Source organism: Momordica charantia (assembly GCF_013281855.1).
Source record: "Momordica charantia cultivar OHB3-1 chromosome 3 unlocalized genomic scaffold, Mcharantia_2.0 BLBB01000003.1, whole genome shotgun sequence".
NCBI classification, from domain to species: domain Eukaryota; kingdom Viridiplantae; phylum Streptophyta; class Magnoliopsida; order Cucurbitales; family Cucurbitaceae; genus Momordica; species Momordica charantia.
Genome location: NW_028275161.1, coordinates 20,021,732 through 20,032,764, shown reverse-complemented (window position 1 = coordinate 20,032,764; position 11,033 = coordinate 20,021,732). Strand labels below are relative to the sequence as shown.

Below are 11,033 nucleotides of genomic sequence, written 5' to 3'. Positions count from 1 at the left end.
CATGTATTTCTGTTGAACATTAAAAACACATGTATTTCTATGTATTAGGTAAGAAATTCATACCATAAGATTTGGTAACACTTCTCAACAATATGTAAGCCATGCATAAAGTGAACATTTTTAAAACAAGCCATGAATTAAATTCATCGAAAATTACAAGAATTTTAAGGATCAAGGTTGAAAACTTTAAGTATGAAAATATATTATACATAATAATATGTTGTATTGAGATTATGATTAAAAATCAATATAAATTGCCTTAATATAACATATCAACGTTTAAACAAATGGGAATTAATTAATTATTATTATTATTATTATTTTTGAAATCTGTGTGTCTGGGCCAGCTTGAGCGCACCTCGACTAATCACGGGTCAACCGCTTGACCCTACTACATTTGGTTGACAAGGTAACTCGTAGGATATTAAATCCTAGGTAGGTGACCACCATGGTTTGAACTCGTTCCCTCTAAATCCTTTACTATTTACAAAGGTCCTTATTATGGGAATTAATTATATTGTGAATAAAGTAATAAATTAGATAAATGTCGACGTCATTAGCTTGTTCGTTTATTTATGAACTCTATCCCCATGGTTACGACTGACTAGGTCAATATGATATATGATATGATTATTATTACATTATATTATATTGACGACAAAGTCAAGAGTTGTGGAGAACCATAGATTGAAACTTGACTCAGTAGGAATAAAGTTGGGGCCGAGGTGTCCAAATAACTCTTTTAATTACACCGTACATGGTGATGGTAGCAATAAATTAGAAAGGTGAGTTTAATTACTATTTCCCAAAGTAAAACAAAAAAAAAATATTTGGTCTGCTACAATAATATCCTTGCCTATATTTCATTTCTATTATTTAGTTGATTTGATTTTTTTCCACCGTTTTACAAAGACCATCAATTAATTAAGTCAACCAATAAACCATCCTAATTACTAATTAGTGCAAAGAGATTGAATAATAAGATGCTTGAACTTTTTTTAAATGAGGATTAGAGAGTATCGGGGGACTTGAGTGTCAACCTGGAGGCGGGAATAGAGAATTTTCTCTCTATTCTTATCCTATTTCCTAAATCGTTGTTTAAAAAGGAAAAATCAAGGATAAGGTTAAAGATTTTTCATGGAAATTGTTTGACAATATATATAGATTTTTAATTGAAATTTTAATTAAGCTAAAAGGTTTTAATTTCATGATATATTTTTCTCTTTCTTTAGAACAACATATCTTTTAAATCAATATAAACCTAACTACTTCTAAGAGGTTATAGATTTAAATTTCCCGCTCCACCTTTGATGGAATACTCTAAGAAAAAAAAATTTCATAATATTCATATAATTATATAAATTAAAACAATAAAACTTAGAGGTGTTAATCAAATATTTATATTTTATTATATAATTTTGGAGAATATTCATTGCACTTAAGAACAGTCAAAAAGATTATTTCTCATCCCAGTCTCCATTTCTATCCTATTGTTGGAAATTCCTTGTCAGTACAGAAAATTTTGATGCCTCTAAGAAAAATGTATTATGTATCTCGAAAGCTCATTTTCATTATTAAAGACAAATTATCAAAGAGGAAAGTCAAGAAGATCTTAAATTAATTCTCTCTTTTAATAATTTTCACTATTTTTTACCATTAAACTAATTACTCGAAGAAACCAACAACATTGACTTTGGTGCTATCCAATTGAGTGATTTCATTGATTTACCAAAAAAAAAAAAAAGAACTATTGTTTGACCCTCATGAGATTAATATAGCATAGAAACTAGAAAGAGATTAAATACTAAAATACCCAATTTTTAAATCCGAATTTTATATTAGAAAAATGCTTCACTTTAAAACACTAATATCAAAAGCTATTAAACTCATTCTTTAATATCCTAACCATTATAAGAATCGCCAAAATGGGACCTCCAAAGGCTTGATTTAGTTTTCATTTGCCATTCTAAGATTCAAAGGCTTGATTTTCACTGTAAAATTATACATGGTTGTTGAAGGTCTGAACACCACAATGAGAAAAAAACTCTGGCAAAAAGACAACCCATCTTCCACACCAGAGTTAGAAGGTACTTAAAACCTTAATATTCAATAAGAATAATCTCGTTTGACAACAAACTTTTGACAGAGTCATGTTATAGGAGTTCAAATGACAAGTTGCAACTCATCTAGAATCGAATAATGAACGATAAAGAGTGGATTTAGATTTTCAAACAGTCGATATCTTATCAGTTCGCACAGAGAATGTGTAAGAAAGAGGACACGATTAGGGGTGCTAATTTCCAAAACGATCATCCCGAGATCCAAATCCTGTTTTATCAGACATAGTCGTCAAAGTGAATTTTTTACAAGAAGCAAGTTGCATTCGTCTTGAATCGTTGAGGTGTCTTTTTGGCACTCGAGCAATGCAATGAAGGGGAAAATTAGTACCCTTTATGGAGTTTCTTTAACACTGCAATTGTCTATCAACGACCTCCTAGCGATGTAACCGTCACTTCATTCGAAGTGGAACTTTCAGCCGATAATCTATCGGCCTTAGAAATCATTCTTTCCATGTAAAATCCGGGTTGTTTAGGATGAGATAACCACATATTTTCACTCTCTAACATTGAAATAACTGACCACATAGTTGGCCTTTCATCCGGATTCTGTTGAACACACAAAAGGCCTACTTGAATGCATCGCACTGCTTCAGAGGGTTGAAATTGATCCTTCAATGCTGCATCCATCAATTCCAAAGCATTTTCTTCATCCCAAAGCTTCCATGCCTGAAGATTTCACAACCTGGAGTTAGTTTCCATGCTTGATAAGTGCTGAACTTTAAGTATTGATTGCAGATATTAGCAGGTTTAGTTTGCAAGAATGCATTAGTACTCACATGTCCAAGAAGATTTAGTTGATGCTCGGAATGGAAGAACCCTCTGTTCTTCTTACCACTAACTATTTCCAAAAGAATAACTCCGAAGCTGAACACATCAGATTTCAGTGAAAAATATCCATCGAGTGCATATTCTGGAGACATATAGCCACTGCATTGATATCATTTAATATTAACAATCTCATCACAGAGCTCATAAAGATAAAATCTAACATGTGAGGAACAAAAAAATGTTGCAACAGAGTAAATTGTCTTAATACTTACTAGGTCCCAACAACCCTTTTGGTTTTTGTCATAGTTTCGTCCTCGGCAAACATGCGCGCCATACCGAAGTCTGAAATTTTTGGATTCATTTCATCGTCTAGTAATATATTACTCACTTTGAGATCCCTATGTATTATTCTAAGCCTTGAATCTCTATGGAGATAAAGAAGTCCTCGAGCAATTCCAATTATGATATCCAATCTCTTTTTCCAGTCGAGTAAAGATCGCCTCTTGTTATCTATATCAACAATCACAGTCCAATTTAATTTGTATAGTTTATTGAGAAAAAGAATTAATTACAGGTATTAAAATTAACGTATGTTCAACTTAAGGAGCATAGAGTGAGGACAACAAGTTTGGCACTAACCAAAGAGGAAGTAGTCTAAACTTTTATTCGGCATATATTCATAGACCAGTAATGTTTCTTCCTGGTGAATGCAGAAACCAAGCAGTTTGACAAGGTTTCGATGTTGAAGTTGGGAGATCAACAGAACCTCGTTTTTGAACTCGCTTTGCCCTTGGCCAGAGCCTTCTGCCAGCCTTTTTACTGCAATCTCTTGTCCACATGGAAGCTTTCCCTGCAATGTGTTGCACATGTATGTGTTATTGTTAGAGTATATATATACATAGCTATGCATCATCTGCACAAACGAAAACTCTGAAAAAACACTAGCAGTGTAAAAGGAAGGCTCAACACATCCAAGAGATTATGAAATGAGTTTCAATACAGAGATGTTAGCAATAAAGAATACCTTGTACACAGGACCAAAACCGCCTTCGCCTATCTTATTTGCAAAAGAAAAATAATTTGTGGCAGTCTCAATCATAGTAAAATCATAGATTGGCATCTCGACTTCGTTTTCTTGAGACTGAAACTCCCCTGCAGTGATCTCAGGAGCAATCTCATTACCTGGTTCACAAAATTTGGAGATAATAAACAAAAATGATATAGCCATGAGCAATTGACAGGTTAATTAATGTTTATAGCCATGAACAATTGACAGGTTAATCAATGTTTCGGAGGAGAAATGCTTGCCTCTAGCTTTCTTTCTACGCCTCAGGACAATGCAAATGACTAAAACCGAGAAGCCTAGAAATGAAACCACAGACACGCTGATCGCAACTATAAGCTTCTTTTTGGTTGAGTCTACAGTAGATGAAGCATTGTTATAATCTTCTCTTTACAAACACATTCACAATAACCAAACAACATTTACAAAGGGCTGTAAAACAGATACTAGAATGAAGAGGTTTGCAATTCAGGTACCTAATTCTGAAGCCGCCACTCTCACATAGAGATCCTGTCCATTTTGTAGAACAAATCTAACATCCACCAGTTTCTGAAACCAGGTAACGCAGCCATAGCCGCCAGTGGAAAGTTCCATTATTCCATAGGCCAAGCAAGAGCAGTTGTTCAAGCACGCCGCCTTGCAATCTTGAATGCTCGTGTTAACATTCACCAAATGCCCTGAAGAATCCGGCAGTTTCACACTCCTGATCCTTTTAAATCCCTCTCCATTTCGGCAGATTCGTATATCCCTTCTAACGCAGCCATCTGACCACATAAACCTTTCCCAACTTTCGGGCGATTTGGGTTCAAACCCAGCCATGCAATCGCATTGTGCTGTGAGGGAAAATGTACAAATACCAAAATCTCCGCAGAGTCCATAGTCGTCGCAGCGGTCTCCCGGCATTGCGTACATAGAATACCAAAATTTTCCACCATCGTCCCAATAAAATTGTTGAAATGACCCAGCTGAGTTCAGTGCAAGTCTTACGATGAGATTGTTCACAGCATCATATGAAAAGAATGCTTCATCGGCTCTATAATCGAACTTCGGCGAATAAATAGCGGTATCCCTGAGAGGAGCAGTACCACTAAACCTTGTTCCGTACCATGGGCCACCCCGAAACGTCGTGATGGATCCTTTGCGAATAAGAAATTGGGGAAGCCCATTAACGTCTAAACTGTAAGTAAAGTCCCCAGACGATGGATCGTTTGAGCTTTTCCACGACGTCAATTTTCGGTTCAGGCCGGTTTTCGAGTCCCACCCGAGTTTCATACCAGGTAACAGAGTATCAAAGGGATAATCGAAACTCTGCCACACGTAATTTTCAGACCCAGAATCTCTCAACACCAAATTACCTGTATCTAGCAGCTGAGCAACTGGTTCTTTCACTGAAGAAGTGGAAGACCATAAAACTCCACCTGTTTCGTTGAGAAGAACGATGTTTCCATCTTTGAATGTTAATCTGGCAGAGGAATTTACAATTGGGTTGTCTCTGTTTGCGACCCACACAACAGTCTGTGGTATGATGTTCTTGTACCATATTCCCAAATACTGAAATTTGGAGCCTTGGGGAGAAAACATTCCCAACACAAAGTTCTGTCTAGATGAAACTAATATCTGGGTACTTACATTGAGGGATTCCCCTGCTTTTATGATATCACTTGCAAACGATTTTCTTGGAAACAGAGCTATGGTTGTCAAGAAAAAGAGAAAAGCTGAAAGCTTGCACCTGCAAATCAGTTTGCTCATGGCTTGTCTCAAATCAAAAGCAAGTTATTTGTCATTTTGACCTAAATATCGATCCATATACGTTCTGGAAACATCGAACATTGAATCTATATTTTATCATCAGCAAGGATCATACTGTATTTTCTGGGCTAGTATTGAATTCAAAATATATATATACTGTACCGTCATTGTCACTCCGTTTGCTATGGAACTAGTCTTTCTCAAAAGAAAATTAATATAGTGAGCACGAAGAAGATAACTCCATATTCTCTTCAAGTTTGGGTTTGTGTTTTTTTTTTTTTTCAATTTATTCTTTCAATGATTGTTTTTAGTTTACTTTTGGTGATTGCCCATTATATAAATAAGAACTCTGACTAACTTTTTGATATTGTTTATTTTTAATAGCTGAGAAGTTTTAACGGGATGTATTTATTTATTAAATATAATAGAGATAGATTAATACAAGTAAACCTTGTAATAGAATACAACCCATTACTATTCCCAAATCAAACGAGTTATAAGTTATAACATCAAATAAGCTACCAAACAAAATTTGAATCTGACATAGATTACTCTTCAATCCCAGAATTTGAACTCTATAATATGAAAGCTGTTATTTTTGTTGGATTCAGTATTCATTTAATTCAGTATTGTTTTTTATTCGGTAGCGGGTCTAACTCCAGAAAATATGAACTTGGCACAAATTGATATGGAAATCAAACGAGTGACTTGTTCTTGCATATGTATATTCAGTGCATTTGCCTGTCAAATTCAATTGCTGTCGATATGTTAGTTTATTCAATTCTGTTTGAAATGATTTTCTTTTATTATTACTCCCCAATAGGAAGGGGACATGATGAAGAACGAGCCAAGTCAAATTCAAATTAATCAAACTCAGCTTTTCTATTTTATTTTTATTCAAACGGATTACGTACGTGAAATAATAAGGAATTGATTGAACTGACTAATGTAGCACAAGAAAGGATTGAATGCTACAACACCAATATTTTCTTTACCCAAAACTAATACTAGAAAAGTGCTTCACTTGCACTAATCGTAAAAGTTAAGTTAGATTATACTCGCCCTTGATACACTATCCCTTGAAAGTTGCAAGATTTTCCATCATTAATCTTGAACAGATTAAGTGATCCTTGAGGAAAGAAATTTTCTGTTAGTGGTTTGGCATAAAATTTTGTTGTACCACAGTCCTGGATAGCAAGCCAGAGATTTTATGGAGCCAAAGAAGCATCGTTTAAGCTGCAATTCAAAGGCTTGTTTAGTGATCAAGGTAAATTCTGTGCAAGCAGCAACTTGAGGAACTCGCCGTCAAATTCACAACAGAAGCCACTTCTTGTCCTACTGAATGAAAAAGGATAAGTCGCAAACATCTTTAATTGTTAAGAAGGTTTTTTTGCACGAAAACAATGCATTGAAAGGAAAATCAGTACTCTGTGTAAACTGACTTTATCACTGCCAATTTTTTACTAACGACCTTCTAGCAGTGTAATGGTCACTCCATTGGAAGATGGGATTTCATCCGGTAATTTTTCGGTTCTCGAAACCATTCTCTCTGTGTTCAAAAACACAATATGAGTGGTGTAGTTGCACATTCGTGAACGCTACAATTTCATGTCAAACTGTTGTGTTCAAAACCAGACTACAAAAATCAGTAGTCTTTGTAAAGTGACTTTATTATTTACTAACGACCATGTAGCAGTGTAACAGTCACTTCATTGGAAGTGGAGATTTCAGCGGATAATTTTTCGGTTTTCAAAACCATTCTCTCAGTGTAAAATCCAGGCCGTTCAGGATGAGATAATACCATATTTTCACTTTCTAACATCGAAAGTACTGACCACATGCTTGGCCTTTCATCTGGGCTCTGTTGAACACACAACAGCCCTACTTGAATGCATCGTAGAGCTTCAGACGGTTGGAATCGATCCTCCAACGCTGCATCCATTAATTCCAAAGCATTTCCGTCATCCCAAAGCTTCCATGCCTAAAGATTTCACAACTTGGAGTCAGTTTCCATGCTTAAGTAGTGTTCACTTTTCAGTTTAGCATGGTTGGTTTGCAACAATGTCATTAAAACTCACATGTCCAAGAAGATTTAGTTGATGATCCGGATGGAAGAAGCCTCTATTCTTCATACCACTTATTATTTCCAAAAGAATAACTCCGAAGCTAAATATATCAGATTTCAGTGAAAAACATCCATCGAGTACATATTCTGGAGACATGTAGCCACTGCATTGGTATCATTCAAGTGATTAATGATTCTATCGCAGAGCCCATAAAGATAGAAATCCAACAAAGAAATTATCATAGTACTTACAAGGTCCCAACAATTCTTTGAGTTTTTGTCATAGTTTGGTCCTCACCGAACATTCTTGCCATTCCAAAATCTGATATTTTTGGATTCATTTCATTATCTAGTAATATATTACTCACTTTGAGATCCCGATGTATTATTCTAAGCCTTGAATCTCTATGGAGATAAAGAAGCCCTCGAGCAACCCCGATTATGATGTCCACTCTCTTTTTCCAGTTGAGTAAAGATCTCCTCTCATTATCTACAATTGCAGTCCAACTTCATAGATTGTATAGTTCATTGAGAAAAACTTGAACTGACGGTATTAAAATTAACATCTATTCAACCAAAGGAGCATAGAGTGAAAGAAAACAAGCATGGCACTAACCGAAAAGGAAGTGGTCTAAACTTTTGTTTGGCATATATTCATAAACCAGTAATGTTTCTTCTTTATGAATGCAGAAACCGAGCAGCTTGACGAGATTTCGATGTTGAAGTTGGGAGATCAACAAAACTTCGTTTCTGAACTCGCTTTGCCCTTGGCCGGAGCCCTCTGCCAGCCTTTTCACAGCAATTTCTTGTCCACATGGGAGCTTTCCCTGTAATGTATAGTAGCATATGCATGTGTTATTGTGAGTATAAGTGCATAACTAGATGATCTACTCAAAATAAAGGCTTCCCTGAAAACAAAAGTCAGAGTTTGTAAAATGAATGAAAAACACAGACAAGTAGATTATGCAATGAGTTTCAATACAAAGATGTCAGTATGAAATAACACCTTGTATACAGGACCAAAACCACCTTCGCCTATCTTATTTGAAAAAGAAAAATAATTTGTGGCGGTCTCAATCGTAGTAAAATCATAGAGTGGCATCTCAACTTCATTCTCTTGAGATTGAATCTCACTTGCAGTGATCTCATTACCTGGTTCACGAAATTTGGATACAAGAAACAAAAACGAATGTATATGAGCCATGAAAAACGGACAGATTAATCAATGTATTGGAGGAGAAATGCTTGCCTCTAAGTTTCCTTCTACGCCTCAGGATAAAGCAAATGACTAAAACCAAGAAGCCCAGAAATGAAGCCACAGACACACTGATCGCAACCATAAGCTTCTTGTTGGTCGAGTCTACAGCAGATGAAGTATTGGTAATCTCATCTTTATTCACATACAGATTCACAATAGCCAAGCAACATTTACAAGGGCTGAAAACAGGCCCTTCTTGAGAGAAAAAACAAAAATTAGAATGAAGGATTTGCATTCAGTACCTAATTCTGAAGCCGCCACTCTCACATAGAGATCCTGTCCATTTTCAGGAACAAATCTAACATCCATCAATTTCTGAAACCAATTAACGCAGCCATAGCCGCCTGTGCGAACTTCCATTATTCCGTAGGCCAAGCAAGAGCAGTTGTTCAAGCACGCCGCCTCGCAGTCTTGAATGCTCTTATTAACATTCACCAAATACCCAGAAGAATCCGGCAATTTCACGCTGCTGATTCTTTTGAATCCCTCTCCATTTCCGCAGATTTGACTGTCCCTTCTAACGCACCCATCTGACCACCTTAACTTCTCCCAATCTTGGGGCGATTTGGGTTCAAACCCAGCCATGCAATCGCATTGTGCTGTGAGGGAAAATGTACAAATACCAAAATCTCCGCAGAGTCCATAGTCATCGCAGCGGTCTCCGGGCAATATATACAAAGGGTACCAATATTTTCCACCATCGTCCCAATAAAATTGCTCAAATGTCCCATCCGCGTTCAGCACAAGTCTTAGAGTGAGATTGTTCGCAGCATCATACGAATAGGTTACTTCCCCAGCTTCATATTCGAACTTTGGAAAATAAAATGGGTTCTCTCTGAGAGGAGGGCTACCACTAAACCTTGTTCCGTACCATGGCCCGCCCCTGTACGTGGTGTTGGGTCCTTTGCGAATTACCAATTGGGGAAGCCCATCGAGGGCCACACTGTAATTGAAATCCCCAGACGACGGATCGTTTAAGCTTTCCCACGACGTTAACTTCCGGTTCAGACCGGTTTTCGAATCCCAACCCAGTTTCATGCCCGGTAACAGAGTATCAGAGGGGTAATCGAAACTCTGCCACACATAATTTTCAGACCCAAATTCTCTTAACATCAAATTACCTGTATCCAGCAGCTGCACGACCGGTTCTTTCACTGTTTTTGCAGAAGCGGAAGACCATAAAACTCCACCTGTTTCGTTGAGAAGAACAATGTTTCCTTCTTCGTTGAATTTTAATCTGGCAGAGGAATTTACAAGTGGGTTGTCTCTGTTTGCTACCCACACGACCGTCTGAGGGATGTTCTTGTAGTTGTACCATATTCCCAAATACTCAAATTTGGAGCCTTGGGGAGTGAAGATTCCCAACACAAAGTTCTGTTCAGCTGAAACTAATATCCGGGTACTACCATTGATGGATTCCCCTGCTTTTAAATGTATGCTATCACTTGCAAACGATTTTCTTGTAAACAAAGCTATGGTAGTCCAGAAGAAGAAAAGACCTGAGAGATTGCACCTGCAAATCAGTTTTCCCATGGCTTCTTTCAAAATCAAATCAAGCCTGTTGAGTTCTTCTGATGCGTGATGCTATCAAGCTGGTGATTTGTCATTTTGACCAAAATATCAATCCGCGTATCGTTATGAAAGAATCATCAAAGCATTGAACTTTGAATTTATATTTTTATCAGAAAGGATCATCATGTTTCTTCAGCTACTATTGAATGAAAATATTTACATATATCGTCATTGTCACTCTGTTTTCTATGGACCTATATTTTTTTAAAGAAATAACTAATATCGTCGGAACTGAACAACGATGCGAAGAATATAATTTTACAGTCCGTTCGTGTTGCTTACTTTAAATTGATTTTTTTAGTTTACTTCTAGGGATTGCTCATCTTTTTAAAATAATTGTTCAGCTTTCTTTTAAAATCACTTACCTTTTGAACAATAATTCTGAGATTAACCGAGCACAAGCCTTGAAACTTTCAATTATGTGTTTAGCTTTGAATT

General features: G+C 36.4%; 2 protein-coding genes across 2 annotated transcripts; both read right to left on the bottom strand.

Annotated features, from left to right (window-relative positions):
* Positions 1-2,080: 2,080 nt before the first annotated feature.
* LOC111010698 (G-type lectin S-receptor-like serine/threonine-protein kinase At4g27290) lies at positions 2,081-5,954 on the bottom strand. The gene is made up of 7 exons (XM_022284205.2): positions 4,428-5,954; positions 4,197-4,307; positions 3,913-4,070; positions 3,528-3,738; positions 3,161-3,398; positions 2,897-3,047; positions 2,081-2,786 (listed from the first exon to the last, which is right to left on the bottom strand). Exons 1-7 carry the CDS (start codon positions 5,698-5,700, stop codon positions 2,484-2,486), a joined length of 2,445 nt encoding a protein of 814 aa, XP_022139897.1. The 5' UTR covers positions 5,701-5,954; the 3' UTR covers positions 2,081-2,483.
* A 1,350-nt stretch (positions 5,955-7,304) lies between these two features.
* LOC148212540 (G-type lectin S-receptor-like serine/threonine-protein kinase At4g27290) lies at positions 7,305-10,744 on the bottom strand. The gene is made up of 7 exons (XM_022284204.2): positions 9,266-10,744; positions 9,015-9,125; positions 8,772-8,917; positions 8,382-8,592; positions 8,018-8,255; positions 7,779-7,929; positions 7,305-7,681 (listed from the first exon to the last, which is right to left on the bottom strand). The coding sequence occupies exons 1-7, from the start codon at positions 10,554-10,556 to the stop codon at positions 7,379-7,381; spliced, it is 2,451 nt and encodes an 816-aa protein (XP_022139896.1). The 5' UTR covers positions 10,557-10,744; the 3' UTR covers positions 7,305-7,378.
* Between the last annotated feature and the right edge of the window lie 289 nt (positions 10,745-11,033).

Bases quoted from the DNA above. Each gene is read 5' to 3' on its own strand.
- LOC148212540 (XM_022284204.2), bottom strand. From the start codon at position 10,556: ATGGGAAAACTGATTTGCAGGTGCAATCTCTCAGGTCTTTTCTTCTTC. The intron at 9,126-9,265 runs GTACTGAATGCA...CATCTGCTGTAG, and splicing joins AGTGGCGGCTTCAGAATTAG to ACTCGACCAACAAGAAGCTT. The intron at 7,682-7,778 runs GTGAGTTTTAAT...TGAAATCTTTAG, and splicing joins AACTAAATCTTCTTGGACAT to GCATGGAAGCTTTGGGATGA.
- LOC111010698 (XM_022284205.2), bottom strand. From the start codon at position 5,700: ATGAGCAAACTGATTTGCAGGTGCAAGCTTTCAGCTTTTCTCTTTTTC. The intron at 4,308-4,427 runs GTACCTGAATTG...CATCTACTGTAG, and splicing joins AGTGGCGGCTTCAGAATTAG to ACTCAACCAAAAAGAAGCTT. The intron at 3,048-3,160 runs GTAAGTATTAAG...ATATCAATGCAG, and splicing joins AAAAGGGTTGTTGGGACCTA to TGGCTATATGTCTCCAGAAT.